At 44.0% G+C, this 23093-nt stretch overlaps 1 protein-coding gene across 1 annotated transcript; it reads right to left on the reverse strand.

Moving 5' to 3' along the window:
* Position 1: 1 nt before the first annotated feature.
* Positions 2-3407, reverse strand: LOC139388663 (RAC-alpha serine/threonine-protein kinase-like). Its single transcript, XM_071135478.1, has 6 exons — positions 3255-3407; positions 3062-3138; positions 2369-2511; positions 1805-1905; positions 1552-1631; positions 2-1387 (listed from the first exon to the last, which is right to left on the reverse strand). Exons 2-6 carry the CDS (start codon positions 3111-3113, stop codon positions 1107-1109), a joined length of 657 nt encoding a protein of 218 aa, XP_070991579.1. The 5' UTR covers positions 3114-3138; positions 3255-3407; the 3' UTR covers positions 2-1106.
* Positions 3408-23093: the final 19686 nt, after the last annotated feature.

The following is a 23093-nucleotide window of genomic DNA, read 5'->3' on the forward strand; positions in this document are numbered from 1 at the left end:
AGAGTCCAATAGATATATTTATTAATTTACATTTCCTTCATGTCGTGTCAAGAAAAACATGTCTCATCTCTAGACACAATAGTATTTTTTCCCCGTTGTATTGCACAGCATATTTATTTTAGTACCAAAGCATGTACATTCATATTCATGACTGGAATGGAATGAAAATGACTCCCTGGGAATACTTACAAACTGTATCATTCTTAACTTACCATTTCTAGTCTTTTAGAAAAGGTATTTCAGGAACATGTCAGTTTCAACTTGACATTCAAATGTTTAAGTGGCCCAAAGCAGCCCAAGATGGACCCATGGAATACGTTGACTACACAGCAGCACAATGCACATTAAAGGGTTTTAAAAAATCTTCAGGGACTGTTTCCTCCATGAAGATGACATTCCTGTATTCCTAGGCTAGTGTATGGCGATTCAATTTGGATTCCCAGGCTAAATATACAAACATCAGTAGCTATAATCAGTGTTAGTAATTGGATAGAGCCAAGACCGTAATAGGGTTACAATACAATACATGTAAAAACATAATTTACAGTAAAGGTTCTTATGATTGGAAGTGTAGTGTTATGAAGCGCTGGTCTGTCCAATATCCTTTGGATTAGAACTCATTTAAAAGCTCATTATTGCACGGGGGCCAATGTTTGAAACAAAGCCCTCTTACTTTCACAAATGAATAAGAAAGTGCAGCAAATGACCTAATTCGTGTTGTCACAGTAACAAAACAGTGGCATGTCAAGTATTCATTTGGCAATATCAATATGGAGTTGACAAATAAACAAAAACAAGGCAAAACTAGATTAGTCAATATTGACCACCAACATACAAATATAGACACTTACATACAAATACAGATTTGAACAAGGCAGAGAGAAACAGAAGACCGTTTTCAGAGTGGCTGACACTCCCATGGATGAGGAGTCCCCTCTCTACAGCTCAGTGTAACTGACTGGGGTCTCATCGGCAGGCCGAGCTCCGAGTTCTGATAGGCTGTAGTGGTTCAGGTGGAGTGCTCGTCATCACCCACAGAACATTAATGGCCCTGAGGAGAGATGACAAGCCCAAGAGAACATCACAGTGGCCTATCTGGTCAGTACTTATTCAGCCACAGGTAGCTGTTTGCCACAGTGAAGTAAAGGAACCAGCTTCAGTGGAGCAGCAACCATTTTGGATTTTAGTCCTGTCCGTCCGCTCCTCTGTCTGGCCGTCATTGTATACATGTGTATGTTTAAGGTCAAGGGCAGCGAGGAGAAGTCAGTCAGCAGAGAGGAAGTAGGGTGTGAGACCTGCCTTGAGCTTTGTGAACTCCCTGTCAAAGTTACTGATCTGTGGGAAGAACGGGGGAACCACTTTTTTCTAAAGCAAAGCCTTCCAGTCCCTGGGATGAACAAAAGTATACATCAAATGATTATACATTTCATTGGATGATTGCCTTCGTTTCAACATTGTAGGAAAGTTGGCAAAGGCGCTACAACAACAATCTTGGTGATGCTCAACTGAAATGAAAATGACCCATAGGCCACAAATGAGGCCAGTTTTTACCTGGAAGTACCTGTGTTTCTTGACCTTGTTGGGCCCGGCTCTCCTGATCCCAGCCTCCTTTCGGGGTTTTTCTGTAGTAGCTGCAGCACAATACGAAAGTCTGTCTCAGTATTCATCCCACTATACATCTTTGTATATTATTTCCACACAGTTTTCATTTTCTGTATTTGCAATGCAGCTTGTTGTTGATTCCGACTGTGTAAGGAGGCAGTATTCTGTACAAGGCAGTATACCGAGAGGATGGCCCACATACCTTTTGGATGATGGAGACTCTGGGGAGAGGAACCTCGGATAGCGCACTTCATCATTTACTATGCTGTCAAACACCTCCTCATCGTCACCAGGGAAGGGAGACTGCCACAGATGAGAAGAGAGAGAGACGCCATTGCAATGAAAGTCCAAACAACCTCATTCCTATCATGATACCAGACGAAAACATCTTCATTCATACAAGACCAAAAATCCTTATTCAACCAAGAACAAACATCAGAATAAAACTTCATGGGTTCACCATATGAGTGGATATTGTGAGCCAACTGACCAGAAAGATCATTTATGTTTCTCGATTCATTTCTCTGGTCCAAACATCTAAATTCAACCGAGACCTACAACTCAAAATACTTGGTTGGTTCACCATAGGAGTGGACCTTGTGAGCCTACTAATTGGAGACATCCTCTAGGTATTTCTATTCTACTGACCTGCCAGCATCTCAAAGAAGAGGATACACCACAGAGCTAAACAGGACACATATGGCCCGTGCACCACCAGTTTGAGATCTCTGCTATAGGTTATTTTATTAATCTCTCTGCTACCGACCTCTCCCACCAGCATCTCGTAGATGAGGACACCCAGGCCCCACCAGTCCACACAGCGGGTGTAGTAGTTGTCCGTCAGCACCTCCGGGGCCAGGAACTCTGGTGTGCCACAGAATGTGGCGGTGCGATCTCCGTAACCCATACCTGCAGATACACACAGGGAAAATATAACTTATATATAGGAGGGGAAATATAACTTTTTAGACGGATGGAAGTGTGTACCCAGGGATTTTTCTGCCATTGAAATCCTTGGGTGGGCCGCCTAAGCATTTTTTGGGGGGGTTGCCTAAAACCAATAAAATATTTGAGAACTAACAATCACAAAAAAGTCTATCTGCAGTATTTTCTCTCAGCTCCATGGCAGAATATGTAGAATTGCAGGAAATTAGCTTAAAAACTACACGCCAAGATGGGATTCTCTAAAATGTTCTCATATTCAGCCGGACCGACCGCGCCCCCCTGCCACGCCCATCACCTAAGACCTTACTTCGTGCAGCAAGCTTGACACTGTTGTCCCACTTTCAACAATGAGGTGTTCCTTAGCCCAGGGCTAAAAGCGAATAACTTTAAATTAAAGAGCAACATAAATCATTGATTAATAACACTGAATGTTCATTTAATAAACCAAGTGAGTGGGTGGGACAGTGGGTCTCAAAGGGAATGTCCTAGAAGCCATAACCATAATGTACCGTACCTTTCTTGCACAATCCAAAGTCTGCTATCCTCACATAGCCATCTGTTTCCATCAACAGGCTGTCTAGCTTCAGATCCCTGAGAGAGAGAAAAAGAGATGACTGGATGAAATTAGAAAAATAATGACTGACAGGCAGGTTATTAGGTGTGCGAAGGCAGAGGGCTGGAAAACAGTACTGAGATATCTTACTTACCGGTAAACTCTTGTTCTGGTGCAGAAACTCTAGTCCCAGCAGCACGCACGAGGCATAGAACCTAAACAGGGCACAAAATGGCACACATATAATGGTGAGTTTTGATGTATCACCAACTCTAAAGCTTGAAGGAGAATTAGACAAGCCTGCATTAACCATTTGTAGTCACTCACTGGTACATGTTTAAAGTGCCTGTAGATAGTATACACACCCCTTGCATTATTTGCATATTTTGTTGCCTTACAGGCTGGAGTTGCAATGCTTCACATGCTGTCATAATGGGGCCTGTGTGTGTTGTGTAAGGCTTACTGAGCTCTGTCTCTCAGTGAAGATGTTGATGTGTATGTAGGTCATGAGGTCTCCCCCGGGGGAGTACTCCATCACAAAGCACACATGATCCGCCGTCTGGAAGCAGCCATGCGTATTCACCAGGAAGGGATGGTGGGAGGAGTTGATCGTCTCAAACTAAAATAACAGAAATGCACACGAACAAACACACACGAAAGAGCAAACACACAATAATAGTATATTTCAGGTGGAATGCAACTGCTAGTGTCTTTCAAATCCAGTTCCCTCAACATGTGTTTTGTCTAAATTCACTCACGGTTCGCTCTCACCTGTCCATTTCATCCGTGTCACGTCTCCTTTCTTCAAGGCCTTGATGGCATTCCATTTCAAAATCAAATCAAATTTTATTAGTAAGATGCGCCAAATACAACCTTACAGTGAAATGCTTAATTACAAGCCCTTAACCAACAATGTAGTTTTAAGAAAATACCAACAAAAAAGTAATAGATAAAAATAACTATTAAAGAGCAGTAGTAAAATAACAATAGCGGGGCTATATACAGGGGGAACCGGTACAGAGTCAATGTGTGGGGGCACCGCTGTCGAGGTAATTGGGGTAATATGTACATGTAGGTAGAGTTATTAAAGTGACTATGTGTAGATAATAACAGAGAGTAGCAGCAGCGTAGAAAAGGGTGTGGAGGGGGGCAATGCAAATAGTCTGGGTAGCCATTTGATTAGATGTTCAGGAGTCTTAAGGTTTGCGGGGTAGAAGCTGTTTAAAGCCTTTTGGACCTAGACTTGGTGCTCCAGGTACTGCTTGCCATGCAGTAGCAGAGAGAACAGTGTATGACTAGGGTGGCTGGAGTCTTTGGCAATTTTTAGGGCTTTCATCTGACACCGCCTGGTATAGAGGTCCTCGATGGCAGGAAGCTTGGCCCCGGTGATGTACTGGGCCGTCCACACTACCCTCTGTAGTGCCTTGCGGTCCGAGGCCGAGCAGTTGCCATACCAGGCAGTGATGCAACCAGTCTGGATGCTCTCGATGTGCCAGCTGTAGAACCGTTTGAGGATCTGAGGACCCATGCCAAATCTTTTCAGTCTCCTGAGGGGGAATAGGTTTTGTCTTGCCCTCTTCACGACTGTCTTGGTGTGCTCGGACCATGTTAGGTTGAAGCTCTCAACCTGTTCCACTACAGCCCCGTCGATGAGAAAGGGGGTGTGCTCGGTCCTCCTTTTCCTGTAGTCCACAATCATCTCCTTTGTCTTGATCACGTTGAGGGATAGGTTGTTTTCCTTGCACCACACGGTCAGGTCTCTGACCTCCTCCCTATAGGCTGTCTCATCGTCGTCGGTGATCAGGCCTACCACTGTTGTGTCATCGGCAAACTTAATGATGGTGTTGGAGCCGTGCCTGGCAGCGCAGTCATTAGTGAACAGGGAGTACAGGAGGGTACTGAGCACGCACCCCTGAGGGCCCCCCCATGTTGAGGATCAGCGTGGCAGATGTGTTAATACCTATCCTTACCACCTGGGGGTGGACTGTCAGGAAGTCCAGAATTCAGTTGCAGAGGGAGGTGTTTAGTCCCAGGGTCCTTAGCTTGATGATGAGCATTGAGGGCACTATGATGTTGAACGCTGAGCTGTAGTCAATGAATAGCATTCTCACATAGGTGTTCCTTTTGTCCAGGTGTGAAAGGGCAGTGTGGAGTGCAATAGATATTGCATCATCTGTGGATCTGTTGGGGCGGTATGCAATTTGGAGTGGGTCTAGGGTTTCTGGGATAATGGTGTTGATGTGAGCCATGACCAGCCTTTCAAAGCATTTCATGGCTATAGACTTGAGTGCTACGGGTCGGTAGTCATTTAGGCAGGTTACCTTAGACTTCTTGGGCACAGGGACTATGGTGGTCTGCTTGAAACATGTTGGTATTACAGGCTCAGGACAGTTGAAAATGTCAGTGAAGACACTTGCCAGTTGGTCAGCGCATACTCGGAGTACTCGTCCTGGTAATTCATCTGGCACTGCGGCCTTGTGAATGTTGACCTGTTTAAAGGTCTTACTCACATCGGCTGCGGAGAGCGTAATCACACAGTCGTCCTGAACAGCTGATGCTCTCATGCATGTTTCAGTGATACTTGCCTCAAAGCGGGCATAGAAGTTATTTAGCTTGTGTAGTAGGCTCTTGTCACAGGGCAGCTCGCGGCTGTGCTTCCCTTTGGAGTCTGTAATTGTTTGCAGGCCCTGCCACATCCGACGAGCATCAGAGCCAGTGTAGTACGACTCGATCTTAGTCCTGTATTGACGCTTTGCTTGTTTGATGGTTCGTCAGATGGCATAGCGGGATTTCTTATAAGCTTCCAGATTAGAGTCCCGCTCCTTGAAAGCGGCAACTCTACCCTTTAACTCAGTGCGTATGTTGCCTGTAATCCATGGCTTCTGGTTGGGGTACAGTCACTTTGGGACAACGTTTTCGATGCACTTATTGATGAAGCCAGTGAATGTGGTGGTGTTCTCCTCAATGCCATCGGAAGAATCCCGGAACATATTCCAGTCTGCGCTAGCAAAATAGTTCTGTAGTTTAGCATCCCCTCCATCTGACCACTATTTTATAGACCGATTCACTGGTGCTTCCTGCTTGAATTTTTGCTCGTAATCAGGAGAATAGAATTATGGTCAAATTTGCCTAATGGAGGGTGAAGGAGAGCTTTGTGCGTGTCTCTGTGTGTGGAGTAAAGGTGGTCTAGAGTTGTTTCCCTCTGGTTGCATTTGACTGACCTCTTGAGGGGTGGAGGGAAGGCTTTAGGTGCAACACAGTAAACAGGGTTGTGTTCATTAGGCACTGAACAGAAGAAAGCAGATGGTAACAAACACCATTTCCAGTCCAGGGTGCTTAAATAATACGTTGTGGATTTCAGTTACTTTTGTGTGTGTGTGTGTGTGTGTGTGTGTGTGTGTGTGTGTGTGTGTGTGCGTGCGTGCGTGCGTGCGTGCGTGCGTGCGTGAGTGAGTGCGTGAGTGCGTGCGTGCGTGCGAGGTGGTTATTGTGAGTGAGAGGGACATACTTAGGAGTTGGCATGGGTGTTGACCTGTTGTCCTCTGCTGAAGTATATTTGGAGGTCTGAGTTAGGGAAAGGAGAGAACAAAAATAACCATGAAGACAGACATTTGACGAGCCCCTAAACATTGTGCAACTTCACTGGGAAAGTGAGACTACAGAAATAAAATGGCTAGAACCAAATCCTATTTTTAGGAGTGAAACTATGAGCGGAGACTTTGTAATGATTAGAAAAACAACAAGAACAATTTCGGACACTCATGAACCATAGTACAGTGTATTCGGAATGTATTCAGATCCCTTGACCTTTTTCCACATTTCGTTACATTACGGCCTTATTCTAATATGGATGAAATATTGTCATTTTTTTATTAATCTACACACAATGCATCCTGTTTCCATTGATCATCCTTGAGATGTTTCTACAACTTGGTTGGAGTCCACCTGTGGTAAATTCAATTGATTGGACATGATTTGGAAAGACACACACCTGTCTATATAAAGCTCCCACAGTTGACAGTGCATGTCAGAGCAAAAACCAAGCCACGAGGTCGAAGGAATTGTCCGTAGAGCTCCGAGACCAGATTGTGTCGAGGCACAGATCTGGGGAAGTGTACAAAAACACTTCTGCAGCATTGAAGATCCCCAAGAACACAGTGGCCTCCATTGTTCTTAGGTGGAAGAAGTTTGGAACCAACAAGACTCTTCCTAGAGCTGGCCGCCCGGTCAAACTGAGCAACTGGGGGAGAAGGGCCTTGGTCAGGGAGGTGACTCCGATGGTCACTCTGACAGAGCTATAGAGTTCCTCTGTGGAGATGGGAGAACGTTCCAGAAGGACAACCATCTCTGCAGCACTACACCAATCAGGCCGTTATGGTAGAGTGGCCAGACAGAAGCCACTCCTCAGTAAAAGGCACATGATAGCCCGCTTGGAGTTTGCCAAAAGGCACCTAAAAACTCTCAGACCATGAGAATCAAGATTCTCTGGTCTGATGAAACCAAGATTGAACCCTTTGGCCTGAATGCCAAGCGTCACATCTGGAGGAAACCTGGCACCATCCCTACTGTGAAGCATGGTGGTGGCAGCATCATGCTCTGGGGATGTTTTCCAGTGGCAGGGACTGGGAGACTAGTCAGGATCGAGGGAAAGATGAACAGAGCAAAGCACAGAGAGATCCTTGATGAAAACCTGCTCCAGAGCACTCAGGACCTCAGACTGGGGTGTAGGTTCACCTTCCAACAGGACAACGGCCCTAAGCACACAGCCAAGACAACGCAGGAGTGTCTTCGGGACAAGTCTCTAAATGTCCTTGAGTGGCCCAGCCAGAGCCCGGACTTGAAACCGATCGAACATCTCTGGAGAGACCTGAGAGGATCTGTAGAGAAGAATGGGAGAAATTCCCCAAATACAGGTGTGCCAAGCTTTTAGCGTCATACCCAAGAAGACTCGAGGCTGTAATCGCTGCCAAAGGTGCATCAACAAAGTACTGAGTAAAGGGTCTGAATACTTATGTAAATGTGATATTTCAGTTTATATTTTTTCAAACAAAAATGTTAAAAAAACGGTTTTGCTTTGTCATTATGTGGTATTGTTTGTAGATTGATGAGGGGAAAAAACTATTTAATACATTTTAGAATAAGGCTGTAATGTAAAAAAATGTGGGAAAAGTCAAGGGGTCTGAATAATTTCCGAAGGCACTTTATATAAAATGTTTAATAGTGATTGTTGATATTAGTGATTGTGACATGTTTAATGGTGCTTGTGAAATGAAGGGTGATTGTGAAATAAGGGTCCTACTGAACTCAGCGAAGAGCATGCCCTGGGGCTCCAGATAGAGACACATGCAGTGGCGCTGGTTGTCCTAATTATCCTCTAGACGCAGAAATTTGAATAAGCACAGAGCCCTCCAGTCCTGCCAGTACACCCCAATCTGGACACGTACACACATGTTTTTAGAATGCCAGGGGAAGAAATTGAAAAAGATGGACCATCTTTAACAGATTGCAACACTGTCTTCCCTTATCTTCCTCTACAAGAAAAAACAGTTTATCTCACTTCCCTTGAAATAGTATCAGCCAGAGGCTTTCAGCCCCACAACCCAAAAGAACAGTGCAGCACGACCTTTAAAGACCTAGGCTGAGAGCTTGGAACTGAAAGTAGTGTGTGCCCTCGCGCTAGGAGCAGCAGCTCAGCTGAAAGTAGTCTTGGAGTTGAATCATAGCCCCATGTTAGGCTTTTTGAGGCAAGGATTGAGATTAGTGGAAAATGTTAGGATTAGCAGTGGGATTACATCTGCAGAGTGGGAGTGGAGGCGTGAGAGAGGGGTGATTTCTCTCTGCTACCCAACAGCAGAGACTCTGTATGGCCACAGTGAGAGTTTCTGTCTGAGCATGCTGGAGCTTGATGGTTGCAGCTGAAGGTCATTACTCGTCTATCTGGAGATTATCAAGGAGGAAAGCTGCTGGCACAAAATGGTAATGTCTGTAGCAGACTGCTTTCCAACAGCAGACACTTAAATCCTACCCCTTTTGAATATTTACTATCACTATGGGGTGAAAAATTGTCTTCCAACTGAAGATTTAAGTATTGATGAGACGGGGGGGTAAACATTTTGCATTTTTTACACAATTTAACATGACTCCTGGCAACTCCAGGATGTTATCTGAGAAAATAAAAAATAATGCTTGAACTACTCCTACTGGTGCTAAGGAGAACACTAACCCGTTCCAGCTCGATACTGAAGCTCTGGTCCCAGAACTCTCCAGTGTGTCCGGCCCACCATCCTGTTGTCCACTTTTAGCACTGCACTGATGTCCGCTGTGGACAACATACAGTGGGACAGATAAATCAGTCAGTACACCTCCACATACACACACTGGCTGTCAGATCATATAGTGCATATGTAACCAATGTGAAATGGCTAGCTAGTTAGCGGTGGTGCGTGCTAATAGCGTTTCAATCGGTGACGTCACTTGCTCTGAGACCTTGAAGTAGTGGTTCCCCTTGCTCTGCAAGGGCCGCGGCTTTTGTGGAGTGATGGGTAACGATGCTTCGTGGGTGTCAGTAATTGATGTGTGCAGAGGGTCCCTGGTTCGAGCCCGGGTATGCGCGAGGGGACGGACTAAAGTTATACTGTTACACATACAGTGCATTCGGAAAGTATTCAGACCCCTTGACTTTTTCCACATTTTCTTATATTACAGCCTTATTCGAAAATTGATTAAATCTGTTTTTCCCTCATCAATCTACACACAATACCCCATAATGACAAAGCAAAAACAGTTTTTTAGAATTCATTGCAAATGTACAAAAAAAAAAAAAATTCAATATTGTTGAAGCACCTTTGGAAGTGATAACAGCCTTGAGTCTTTTCGTGTATGATGCTACAAGCTTGGCACACCTGTACTTGGGGAGTTTCTCCCATTCTTCTCAGCAGATCTTTTCAAGCTCTGTCAGGTTGGATGGGGAGCGTCACTGCAAAGCTATTTTCAGGTCTCTCCAGAGATGTTCGATCGGATTCAAGTCCGGGCTCTGGCTGGGCCACTCAAGGACATTCAGAGACTTGTCCCAAAGCCACTCCTGCCTTTGTCTTGGCTGTGTGCTTAGGATTGTTGCCACAGTCTGAGATACTGAGCGCTCTAGAGCAGGTTTTCATCAAGGATCTCTTTGTACTTTGCTCCGTTCATCTTTCCCTATATCCTGACTAGTCTCTCAGTCCCTGTCACTGAAAAACATCCCCACAGCATGATGCTTCCACCCCCATGCTTCACCATAGGGATGGTGGCAGATTTCCTCCAGATGTGACGCTTGGCATTCAGGCCAAAGAGTTTTATCTTGGTTTCATCAGACAATATAATCTTATTTCTCATGGTCTGTCCTTTACTGTAGGTGCCTGTTGGAAAACTCCAAGCGGGCTGTCATGTGCCTTTTACTGAGGATGTGGCTTCTGTCTGGCTACTCTACCATAAAGCCCTGATTGGTGGAGTGCTGCAGAGATGGTTGTCCTTCTAGACTCTAGAAGGTTCTCCCATCTCCACAGAGGAACTCTGAAGCTTTGTCAGAGTGACCCCGGGCAGCTCGGTTAGACAGCGCTCCAGAGACAGACGCAGCAGGTCCAGCTTCTGGCATGACACCTGCAGCCTTGGCCTGGAGAACACTCAGTCACACACACTTTTAGAGTGTCTCTGTGACCCACCAGGTATGCATAACGAATGTTTCCAGCCATGAAAACATTAACTAGGTGTCTTAACCTGCAACCCAAAAAGAATCAGACTTGCATTAACCAGATCCCCCAAGACCTCATTTATATCCTGGTGCCCACCTACCTCTGCCAGTGCCCGGCAGTCCTGCACCTTGTGCCTCCCCAGCTGCTTGCCCACTTTCCTGGCCACCCCTGACACGGCAACCTCGATCTACAGGTGGTGCCGGAGCTCAACCACACGTAGATCCAGAGGACTGATCGTCTCAGAGGGTCGGCCTGCAGGGACCAATGAACAAACACAGAAATGGCCCTGGGAAAAACACAGTCACACACATAAAACCAAAACAATGACATGGCAAAGGACACACACACACTCAGTGGCTTCCCGCTCCCCCTCTTTAGCCCGGGTGATTGACAATCTGCATGCGGAGCAGCTCAATCTTGGTGCGGCTGTCCTGAAGCATCTGCTGGGCTGTGGACAGCATCATACGGTCCTAGGGAGGGTAGACCAGACACGAGAGTTCTACGTCAATGGTACGCATCTAGTGCACAAGTCAACCATGTCGTGTACTCCGGCGCCGACAGAGATGGCCGCCTCGCTTCGCGTTCCTAGGAAACTATGCAGTTTTTAGTTTTTTTACGTGTTATTTCTTACATTGGTACCCCAGGTCATCTTAGGTTTCATTACATACAGTCGAGAAGAACTCACCATCAGTACGACCAAGAATATGACTTTCGCGAAGCGGACGCTGTGTTCTGCCTTTCACCCAGGACAACGGAATGGATCCCAGCCAGCGACCCCAAAAAACGACTTAGAAAAAGGGGAAAACGAAGCGGTCTTCTGGTCAGACTCCGGAGACGGGCACATCGTGCACCACTCCCTAACATTCTCCTCGCCAATGTCCAGTCTCTTGACAACAAGGTTGATGAAATCCGAGCAAGGGTAGCATTCCAGAGGGACATCAGAGACTGTAACGTTCTTTGCTTCACGGAAACATGGCTCACTGGAGAGACGCTATCGGAGGCGGTGCAGCCAGCGGGTTTCTCCACGCATCGCGCCGACAGAAACAAACATCTTTCTGGTAAGAAGAGGGGCGGGGGCGCATGCTTTATGGTTAACGTGACGTGGTGTGGCCAAAACAACATACAGGAACTCAAGTCCTTCTGTTCACCTGATTTAGAATTCCTCACAATCAAATGTAGACCGCATTATCTACCAAGGGAATTATCTTCGATTATAATCACAGCCGTGTATATTCCCCCCCAAGCAGACACATCGATGGCTCTGAACAAACTTTATTTGACTCTGTGCAAACTGGAATCCATTTATTCCGGAAGCTGCATTCATTGTAGCTGGGGATTTTAACAAGGCTAATCTGAAAACAAGACTCCCTAAATTTTATCAGCATATCGATTGCGCAACCAGGGCGGGAAAAACCTTGGATCATTGCTATTCCAACTTCTGCGACGCATATAAGGCCCTGCCCCGCCCTCCTTTCGGAAAAGCTTACCACGACTCCATTTTGTTGATCCCTGCCTACAGACAGAAACTAAAGCAAGAAGCTCCCGCGCTGAGGTCTGTTCAACGCTGGTCCGACCAATCTGATTCCATACTCCAAGACTGCTTCTATCAGTTGGACTGGGATATGTTCCGTATTGCGTCAGACGACAACATTGACGAATACGCTGATTCGGTGTGCGAGTTCATTAGAACGTGCGTTGAAGATGTCGTTCCCATAGCAACGATTAAAACATTCCCAAACCAGAAACCGTGGATTGATGGCAGCATTCGAGTGAAACTGAAAGCACGAACCACTGCTTTTAATCAGGGCAAGGTGACCGGAAACATGACCGACTACAAACAGTGTAGCTATTCCCTCTGTAAGGCAATCAAACAAGCTAAGCGTCAATATAGAGACAAAGTAGAATCGCAATTCAACGGCTCAGACACAAGAGGTATGTGGCAGGGTCTACAGTCAATCACGGATTACAAAAAGAAAACCAGCCCAGTCACAGACCAGGATGCCTTGCTCCCAGGCAGACTAAATAACTTTTTTGCCCGCTTTGAGGACAATACAGTGCCACTGACACGGCCCGCAACCAAAACATGCGGACTCTCCTTCACTGCAGCCGAGGTGAGTAAAACATTTAAACGTGTTAACCCTCGCAAGGCTGCAGGCCCAGACGGCATCCCCAGCCGCGCCCTTAGAGCATGCGCAGACCAGCTGGCTGGTGTGTTTACGGACATATTCAATCAATCCCTATCCCAGTCTGCTGTTCCCACATGCTTCAAGAGGGCTACCATTGTTCCTGTTCCCAAGAAAGCTAAGGTAACTGAGCTAAACGACTACCGCCCCGTAGCACTCACTTCCGTCATCATGAAGTGCTTTGAGAGACTAGTCAAGGACCATATCACCTCCACCCTACCTGACACCCTAGACCCACTCCAATTTGCTTACCGCCCAAATAGGTCCACAGACGATGCAATCTCAACCACACTGCACACTGCCCTAACCCATCTGGACAAGAGGAATACCTATGTGAGAATGCTGTTCATCGACTACAGCTCAGCATTTAGTACCCTCCAAACTCGTCATTAAGCTCGAGACCCTGGGTCTCGACCCCGCCCTGTGCAACTGGGTACTGGACTTCCTGACGGGCCGCCCCCAGGTGGTGAGGGTAGGTAACAACATCTCCACCCCGCTGATCCTCAACACTGGGGCCCCACAAGGGTGCGTTCTGAGCCCTCTCCTGTACTCCCTGTTCACCCACGACTGCGTGGCCAGGCACGCCTCCAACTCAATCATCAAGTTTGCGGACGACACAACAGTGGTAGGCTTGATTACCAACAACGACGAGACGGCCTACAGGGAGGAGGTGAGGGCCCTCGGAGTGTGGTGTCAGGAAAATAACCTCACACTCAACGTCAACAAAACTAAGGAGATGATTGTGGACTTCAGGAAACAGCAGAGGGAACACCCCCCTATCCACATCGATGGAACAGTAGTGGAGAGGGTAGTAAGTTTTAAGTTCCTCGGCGTACACATCACAGACAAACTGAATTGGTTCACCCACACAGACAGCATCGTGAAGAAGGCGCAGCAGCGCCTCTTCAACCTCAGGAGGCTGAAGAAATTTGGCTTGTCACCAAAATCACTCACAAACTTCTACAGATGCACAATCGAGAGCATCCTGTCGGGCTGTATCACCACCTGGTACGGCAACTGCTCCGCCCACAACCGTAAGGCTCTCCAAAGGGTAGTGAGGTCTGCACAACGCATCCCCGGGGGCAAACTACCTGCCCTCCAGGACACCTACACCACCCGATGTGGTGAAGGCCATAAAGATCATCACGGACAACAACCACCCGAGCCACTGCCTGTTCACCCCGCTATCATCCAGAAGGCGAGGTCAGTACAGGTGCATCAAAGCTGGGACCGAGAGACTGAAAAACAGCTTCTATCTCAAGGCCATCAGACTGTTAAACAGCCACCACTAACATTGAGTGGCTGCTGCCAACACACTGACTCAACTCCAGCCACTTTAATAATGGGAATTGATGGGAAATGATGTAAAATATATCACTAGCCACAAACAATGCTACCTAATATAATGTTCCCTACATTACTCATCTCATATGTATATGTATATACTGTACTCTATATCATCTACTGCATCCTTATGTAATACATGTATCACTAGCCACTTTAACTATGCCACTTTGTTTACATACTCATCTCATATGTATATACTGCACTCAATACCATCTACTGTATCTTGCCTATGCCGCTCTGTACCATCACTCATTCATATATCTTTATGTACATATTCTTTATCCCCTTACACTTGTGTCTATAAGGTAGTAGTTTTGGAATTGTTAGCTAGATTACTTGTTGGTTATTACTGCATTGTCGGAACTAGAAGCACAAGCATTTCGCTACACTCGCACTAACATCTGCTAACCATGTGTATGTGACAAATAAAATTTGATTTGATTTGATTTACTTCCCTCCTTTAGTCCATTATAGAGCAGCCCTTAACAGCATTGGACACTGCCATCAGTCTTAGTGCCCTTATTCATTGACATGCATGGTGCTAGCCTGCACCCATTACCACTAACACACCTTCCCTGGCCTGCATTCAGTCAAAGTCCAAGACAGCATGACGAATTGGGATCAAGCCGCCTTGAGAGCTCAGTTTTAGTTGACAGTGCGGCCAAGCCTTTACATTGCCTGGCTACCCAAACTCCTTGCTCTGGCCATTCGCTACGCCACGGACGTAAGATTCTTCTCCGCAGTGATCCTGGATCTGAGTACCAACCCCAACGATTTCTAGAACGCAAACACATTCTAACTGTTCTGATTGGTCCCAGAAACGGATGGGTTGTGCCAGAGCCACAACACACGGTGGGTAAAGTGGCATTTTGAAAATGTGTCATTGGCTGAGATACTCTTGATTGGTTAGAGATGATCCAAATCGCTGATGACTTTTATACAACAACTGTAATTTTGAAGTCACCACAAACGACTTCAACGATGGCAGTCTTACTGAAATATGTATCAAATATAGAGCAGTGGGAGAAATCAGATTGAAATCAAATCAAGGTGGTGGAACCTATCCAATTCTTCCATGGTCATGAATGGGGGAAGGAAGTGGTGTAATAACTAGTGATGAAACAAATAAAAAAATTGTTACATATCGTAATATTGATACTAAAATAAAATTGTTCTAGGTATAGTTAGCTAGCGTTAGTAGGCTGTATCTGCGCTAAAACTCTGTGTATTTTCATCCTCCATCTTCTTCTTTAGAAAATAGTGAGCCAACATGTTTTCAGCACTTTCATTTCCATGACTGGAACTACATTTTTTATGCTCTCATATACAGAGCAATGTCTTTGGAGCATCAAATCGCAATATCGAATCGTAATTCATATAGAATCGTGAGAATCACAATAGATATCGTATGGACACCTAAGTATCGTGATAAGTGTTTTCCATAAGCGTCGGCTAATCAGCCGGTTACAGAGTGATTTTCACCCGGTTACATTTTCCAAGTCATATTAACTAGGCTACTTTTCATTTCAAAGTTTCAATTGGCTGGTCCGTTGAGCCCTCTCCCGCTAGATATGCACCTGCTAGCGATCTATCGATAGGATAGGCGCCTGTCAGTCATAACGCGTGCGATGACAGGAAAAATCAGCAGAGGTGAAGAGGCGAAGTGAGAGGTTTCACTCACCAAAATCTGTCCAAAATAAGCACAATGCGCTTCTACGGGTTTATTTTGGACCTAAGCTTGTCACCTGCCTTCCACCGTTGGGACAACGACTCCCATTGTTAAGAAGGAAACATGAGCATCTCGTCATTATAGTCCTACAGATCTCATGAATTTACATGTCCCATGTAATGTAAGTGGTAACGCTGAGTCTAATGACTTAGCCTAATAATTGTTTTCTGACACATTCATTTATTTTATTTTGTGTATTTCACAAAGCCAGCCACGCGGAGTCGTGACGCATAGACTATTTACTGTGCGTTGATTGACAACTGAACAGCAAGTGTTGACTGGTTTATAAAAAGGTGTCAAACTGACTGTATAAAGTCGATCTCCTATATCCCTTTGCCATTGATAAATCACGCAACCTGGTTATACACCAGTTTAGCAGGTACACCAATCTACACTGAACAAAAATTTAAAAACGCAACATGCAACAATTTTGATCGAGTTACAGTACATATAAGGAAATCAGTGGATTGAATCAAATGAATTAGACCCTAATCTATGGATTTCACATGATTGGAAATACAGATATGCATCTGTTGGTCAGATACCTTTAAAAAAGTAGGGGCGCGGATCAGAAAACCAGTCAGTATCTCTTGTGACCACCATTTGTCTCATGCAGTACAACACTCTCCTTTGCATAGAGTTGATCAGGCTGTTGATTATGGAATGTTGTCCCACTCCTCTTCAATGACTGTGCAAAGTTGCTGGATATTGGCGGGAACTGGAACACACTGTCGTACACGTCGATCCAGAGCATCCCAAACTGCTAAACGGGTGACATGTCTGGTGAGTATGGAGGCCATGAAAGAACTGGAACATTTTCAGCATCCAGGAGTTGTGTGCAGATCCTTGCGACATGGGGCCGTGCATTATCATGCTGAAACATGAGGTGATGGTGGTGGATGAATGACACGACAATGGGCCTCAGGATCTCGTCACAGTATCCATAAAATGCAATTGTGTTTGTTGTCCGTAGCTTATGCCTGCCCATTCCATAACCCCAACACCACCACCATGGGGCACAATGTTCACAATGTTGACATCAGCAAACCACTCGTCCACACAAACGCCATACACGCCATCTGCCCGGTACAATTGAAACTGGGATTAATCTGTGAAGAGCACACTTCTCCAGCCTGGCAGTGGCCATCGAAGGTGAGCATTTTCCCAGTGAAGTCAGTTATGACGCCGAACTGCAGTCAGGTCAAGACTGTGGTGAGGACGATGACGACCATGCAGATGAGCTTCCCGAGACGGTTTCTGACAGTTTATGCAGAAATTCTTCGGTTGTGCAAACCCACAGTTTCATCAGCTGTCTAGTTGGCTGGTCTCAGACGATCCTGCAGGTGAAGAAGCCGGATGGGGAGGTCCTGGGGTTACACGTAATCTGCGGCTGTGAGGCCAGTTGGTCGTACTGCCAAATTCTCTTCAACGACGAAGCCGGCTTATGGTAGAGAAATTAACATTAAATTGTCTGGCAACAGCCCTGGAGGACATTCTTGCAGTCAGCATGCCAATTGCACGCTCCCTCAAAACTTGAGACATCTGTGGCATTGTGTTGTGTGACAAAACTGCACATTTTAGAGTGGCCTTTTGTCCCCAGCACAATGTGCACCTGTGTAATGTAGAGGCAAAAGAAACACACACCTACAGTGCCTTGCGAAAGTATTCGGCCCCCTTGAACTTTGTGACCTTTTGCCACATTTCAGGCTTCAAACATAAAGATATAAAACTGTATTTTTTTGTGAAGAATCAACAACAAGTGGGACACAATCATGAAGTGGAACGACATTTATTGGATATTTCAAACTTTTTTAACAAATCAAAAACTGAAAAATTGGGCGTGCAAAATTATTCAGCCCCTTTACTTTCAGTGCAGCAAACTCTCTCCAGAAGTTCAGTGAGGATCTCTGAATGATCCAATGTTGACCTAAATGACTAATGATGATAAATACAATCCACCTGTGTGTAATCAAGTCTCCGTATAAATGCACCTGCACTGTGATAGTCTCAGAGGTCCGTTAAAAGCGCAGAGAGCATCATGAAGAACAAGGAACACAAAAGATTTCCCAAGCTTTAAACATCCCAAGGAGCACTGTGCAAGCGATAATATTGAAATGGAATGAGTATCAGACCACTGCAAATCTACCAAGACCTGGCCGTCCCTCTAAACTTTCAGCTCATACAAGGAGAAGACTGATCAGAGATGCAGCCAAGAGGCCCATGATCACTCTGGATGAACTGCAGAGATCTACAGCTGAGGTGGGAGACTCTGTCCATAGGACAACAATCAGTCGTATATTGCACAAATCTGGCCTTTATGGAAGAGTGGCAAGAAGAAAGCCATTTCTTAAAGATATCCATAAAAAGTGTCGTTTAAAGTTTGCCACAAGCCACCTGGGAGACACACCAAACATGTGGAAGAAGGTGCTCTGGTCAGATGAAACCAAAATTGAACTTTTGGCAACAATGCAAAACGTTATGTTTGGCGTAAAAGCAACACAGCTGAACACACCATCCCCACTGTCAAACATGGTGGTGGCAGCATCATGGTTTGGGCCTGCTTTTCTTCAGCAGGGACAGGGAAGATGGTTAAAATTGATGGGAAGATGGATGGAGCCAAATACAGGACCATTCTGGAAGAAAACCTGATGGAGTCTGCAAAAGACCTGAGACTGGGACGGAGATTTGTCTTCCAACAAGACAATGATCCAAAACATAAAGCAAAATCTACAATGGAATGGTTCAAAAATAAACATATTCAGGTGTTAGAATGGCCAAGTCAAAGTCCAGACCTGAATCCAATCGAGAATCTGTGGAAAGAACTGAAAACTGCTGTTCACAAATGCTCTCCATCCAACCTCACTGAGCTCGAGCTGTTTTGCAAGGAGGAATGGGAAAAAATTTCAGTCTCTCGATGTGCAAAACTGATAGAGACATACCCCAAGCGATTTACAGCTGTAATCGTAGCAAAAGGTGGCGCTACAAAGTATTAACTTAAGGGGGCTGAATAATTTTGCACGCCCAATTTTTCAGTTTTTGATTTGTTAAAAAAGTTTGAAATATCCAATAAATGTCGTTCCACTTCATGATTGTGTCCCACTTGTTGTTGATTCTTCACAAAAAAATACAGTTTTATATCTTTATGTTTGAAGCCTGAAATGTGGCAAAAGGTCGCAAAGTTCAAGGGGGCCGAATACTTTCGCAAGGCACTGTATAAACACAACATGCAACAATTTCAAAGATTTTACTAAATTAGTTAATGGAAATTAATTAGGCCCTAATCTATGGATTTCACATGGCTGGGAGTACAGATATGCATATATTGGTCACAGATACCTTAAAAAAAGGTAAGGGCGTGGATCAGAACCAGTCAGTATCTGGTATTGAAATTGTTGCATGTTGTGTTTACATTTTTGTTCAGTGCATTTACATTTTTTCCCCTATGCAAAACGCCTTTGGAGATTGTATTTTGTAGTCTACATTGCATTTTTCCTTAAAATGTTGTGAAATTTGTTGGGGTTAATTTGGTAGCCTTTCACAGGCCAGACAGGTTGACCAATACTGCCACCCATATGAGATTAGTACTACAGGGTGAAGGCTCACTCTTTTCATAGTTATACATGCTCTGCCGGTTGCTTTTGTCAACTGCCATCCCAGTGCAACAGTGACAAAAGCAGAGTTAAAATATAGTTTGACAAATTTTCACTATGGTCTTCTTTATTGTCCGAGACAAGTTTCATGTTTGTAAAGAAAATAAATCATGACCAATCTAACTCCCTCTCCAACTATGTCAATGAGGCCTGGGACAGACATTGATCCACCATTTGCTATGAAATATTAGTATATAGTGCTCAAGATGTGGGCAATTCAAACCATGACTCAATACAAAAGTATAATATTGAGTTACTTTATTAACAGTTGTTCCCATATAAGCATAAATACATTTAGCTTTACATTCATTCAATAGATGCATTCTTCTACAAAGGACAACAATGGTTCATTTACATAGTTTTCAATACATTCAATACTTTTCTAAATGCATTGAGCTCAAAGTATTGGGACAGTGACAAATTGTTTTGTTGTTTTGGCTCTGTACTCCAGCACTTCGGTAAATAATGTATTGAGACTTGAGTCACTTATTGTAAATAAGAATATATTATTATTTCTAAACACTTCTACATGATTACGGATAGTCCTGAATGTATCGTAAATAATGATGAGTGAGAAAGTTACACAAATATCATACCCCCAAGACATGTTAACACCTCACCATTAAAATAACGGGAGGGGAGGTTAGTATTTTTTGGGGGGTATGATGTTTGTGTAACTTTCTCACTCATTTTATTCACGATTCAGGATGATCTGTAATCATGGTAGTATTCACATTAATGTAGAGGTGTTTAGAACATTCTATTCTTATTTACAATAAAAGTGACTCCAAAATGACCTAACACATTATTTACCAGTCATTTCTATTGGGCACAAAATAATCTGAAACACAACAAAAACAAACAGCAAAGGCATCCAACAAGTTTGTAGAGTAACAAGCTTGATGTTGTCATTGTGTGCTAGGAATATGGAACCATATACTGTACTAAACCTTTGACTCCCTAAAATGGAGGGATTATGTACTGTAATTTCTAAACGGTCACCCAATATGGACAAAGATACCCTCAAATTAAAGCTAGCAGTCTGCACTTTAACCCCATAGTATCATTAGGAATCCAAAGTGCTGGAGTACAGAGCCAAAAAAGAAAAAAATGTCACTGTCCCAATACTTTTGTAGCTCACTGTAAATCAGGATTCACTGTAAATCAGGATTTAGATCAGGATTCACTGTAAATCAGGATTAAATCAGGATTTAAATCAGGATTCACTGTAAATCAGGATTTAAATCAGGATTCACTGTAAATCAGGATTTAGATCAGGATTCACTGTAAATCAGGATTAAATCAGGATTTAAATCAGGATTCACTGTAAATCAGGATTTAAATCAGGATTCACTGTAAATCAGGATTTAGTCTGGATATGTTTTGCAAAATATTTCAATACAGTGAATGGGCTGTTTTGATTCAAGAGACCACCTAAAGACTACTGAATATACCAAACATTAGGAAAACCTTCCCAATATTGAGTTGGCTGGATGTCCTTTGGGTGGCGGACCATTCTTTATACACACAGGAAACTGTTGAGCATGAAAAACCCAGCAGCGTTGGAGTTCTAAACACAAACTGGTGCACTTGAAACCTGCTAACAAACCCCGTTCATAGGCACTTAAATCTTTTGTCTTTCCAATTTACCCTCTGAATGGCACACATACACAACCCATGAATCAATTGTCTCAAGGCTTAAAAATCCTTATTTAACGTCTGCCCCCTTTCATCTTCAACGACTGATGTGGATTAAACAAGTGACATCAATAAGGGATAATTTTACCCGGATTCACCTGGTCAGTCTACATCATGGAAAAATAATGTGTTTTTAATGTTTTGTATTGTGTATAGCTACACTATACATTTTAGCCTTCAGCGATATAGGGGGACAATATGAATTTCAAGTTCACAAAAGCGTAGTCTGATTTCCTGCTCGTCAATGCAGGAAATAAGGCGCTACACTTCAGGCAGTATGGAGTGGTATCCTTAGGTGGGGTACAATAATACAGACACAGCCTTTTCCATCCTCTTGTGGAGAGAATACCGGGCTCCGGTATTTGCTCTAAAGCAAAAGTGCAAAAGATTAGTACTTATTTTGTGGAGCTGCACCAACTAGAAAAAGCATTTAGCTAAATAGTGACAACTGACTAAACTCAAAACAAACAAGTCCCAAACTCAAGAAATACTAGCTCAAAGACTGTCAGATGTTGATATTGAGTAATTTCATTTTACCGTCCAAACAAAATCTATGCAGCCAGCTTTATACTCGTATCCCCGTGGACCGGATTGTACAGAAATCATTCTCCATTCAGGCTGCAAAGGAGTCAATTCCTTCCTTAACTCGATTGAATGGAGAGAAGACCGAAAAAACAGGGAAAATGTCTGTGCATCTTTATGAAACACCATTTTCCACCACCATGAAACAGTGAATAATGCTAGTTGTTGCGTATCGGGTTGCAGCAGTCTGTCTTTTCACCCCTGAGCTGTGTTCGAATACTGATACTAACCGCACTAACTGTACTATGTGACATGAATTGAGTATATAGTATGTTTATTGGTCATAATATGCCAAAAGTTCGCCAAAATACCAAGTATACATGCAGTGGATGCTTTTAGGGCCCATAATGCAATTCAGAAAATGTGCGTGGCTTCAACTGTTCAGATTTAAAGAAAATGGCATAAGATATGTAACCAAAGTACGACGAGAGCAGATACAAATTAATTGCTTTAACTAATTTTAACAAATGTTGAGCAATGTAATGACTTTTCTAATAACGAACCATATAGCTTACAGCAGTATGTACAGGTATGTTAACTAGTTACTAAAACATCAAACTTGCCAGACAGCATATTAGCTATCTAACTACCCACCCAACATTTAGTGACATGATTATTTACATCATTCTTCATCTACGATTCTACATCTACTCCGATTTCAGAGCACTCTCGCACAGAATAACTGATGAATTTACAAAAGGGACAACACTCTGGATTTACGAACGCACAGAGCGCACTATCACTCCAGATTGAATTTACAAACACACCCGAAATCGTAAAATGTTTAGCTAGTCATTTGTTATGCTAACAAGCTAGCAAAAGGTTGCATAGCAACAGCATCAACTTCCGGTAGACAGGCGATGCTCTAGTACGCTCAACTGAAACGATACCGTTTGTTTACCGTATACTAAAATGAACTAAGTATATAGTATGTTAGTATGGGCATTCAAAAACCGCTATAGTTTCAAAATGCTACTGTGGACCGGGGCTAGAATTAGCCACTGTAGCATGATGGTGGAAAATGGTCTTTCAAAATGAAACATGCACATTTTCCCTGTCCCCCCCCCCCCCCAGAAA

This window comes from Oncorhynchus clarkii, chromosome 29 (assembly GCF_045791955.1).
Source record: "Oncorhynchus clarkii lewisi isolate Uvic-CL-2024 chromosome 29, UVic_Ocla_1.0, whole genome shotgun sequence".
In the NCBI taxonomy this organism is placed as follows: domain Eukaryota; kingdom Metazoa; phylum Chordata; class Actinopteri; order Salmoniformes; family Salmonidae; genus Oncorhynchus; species Oncorhynchus clarkii.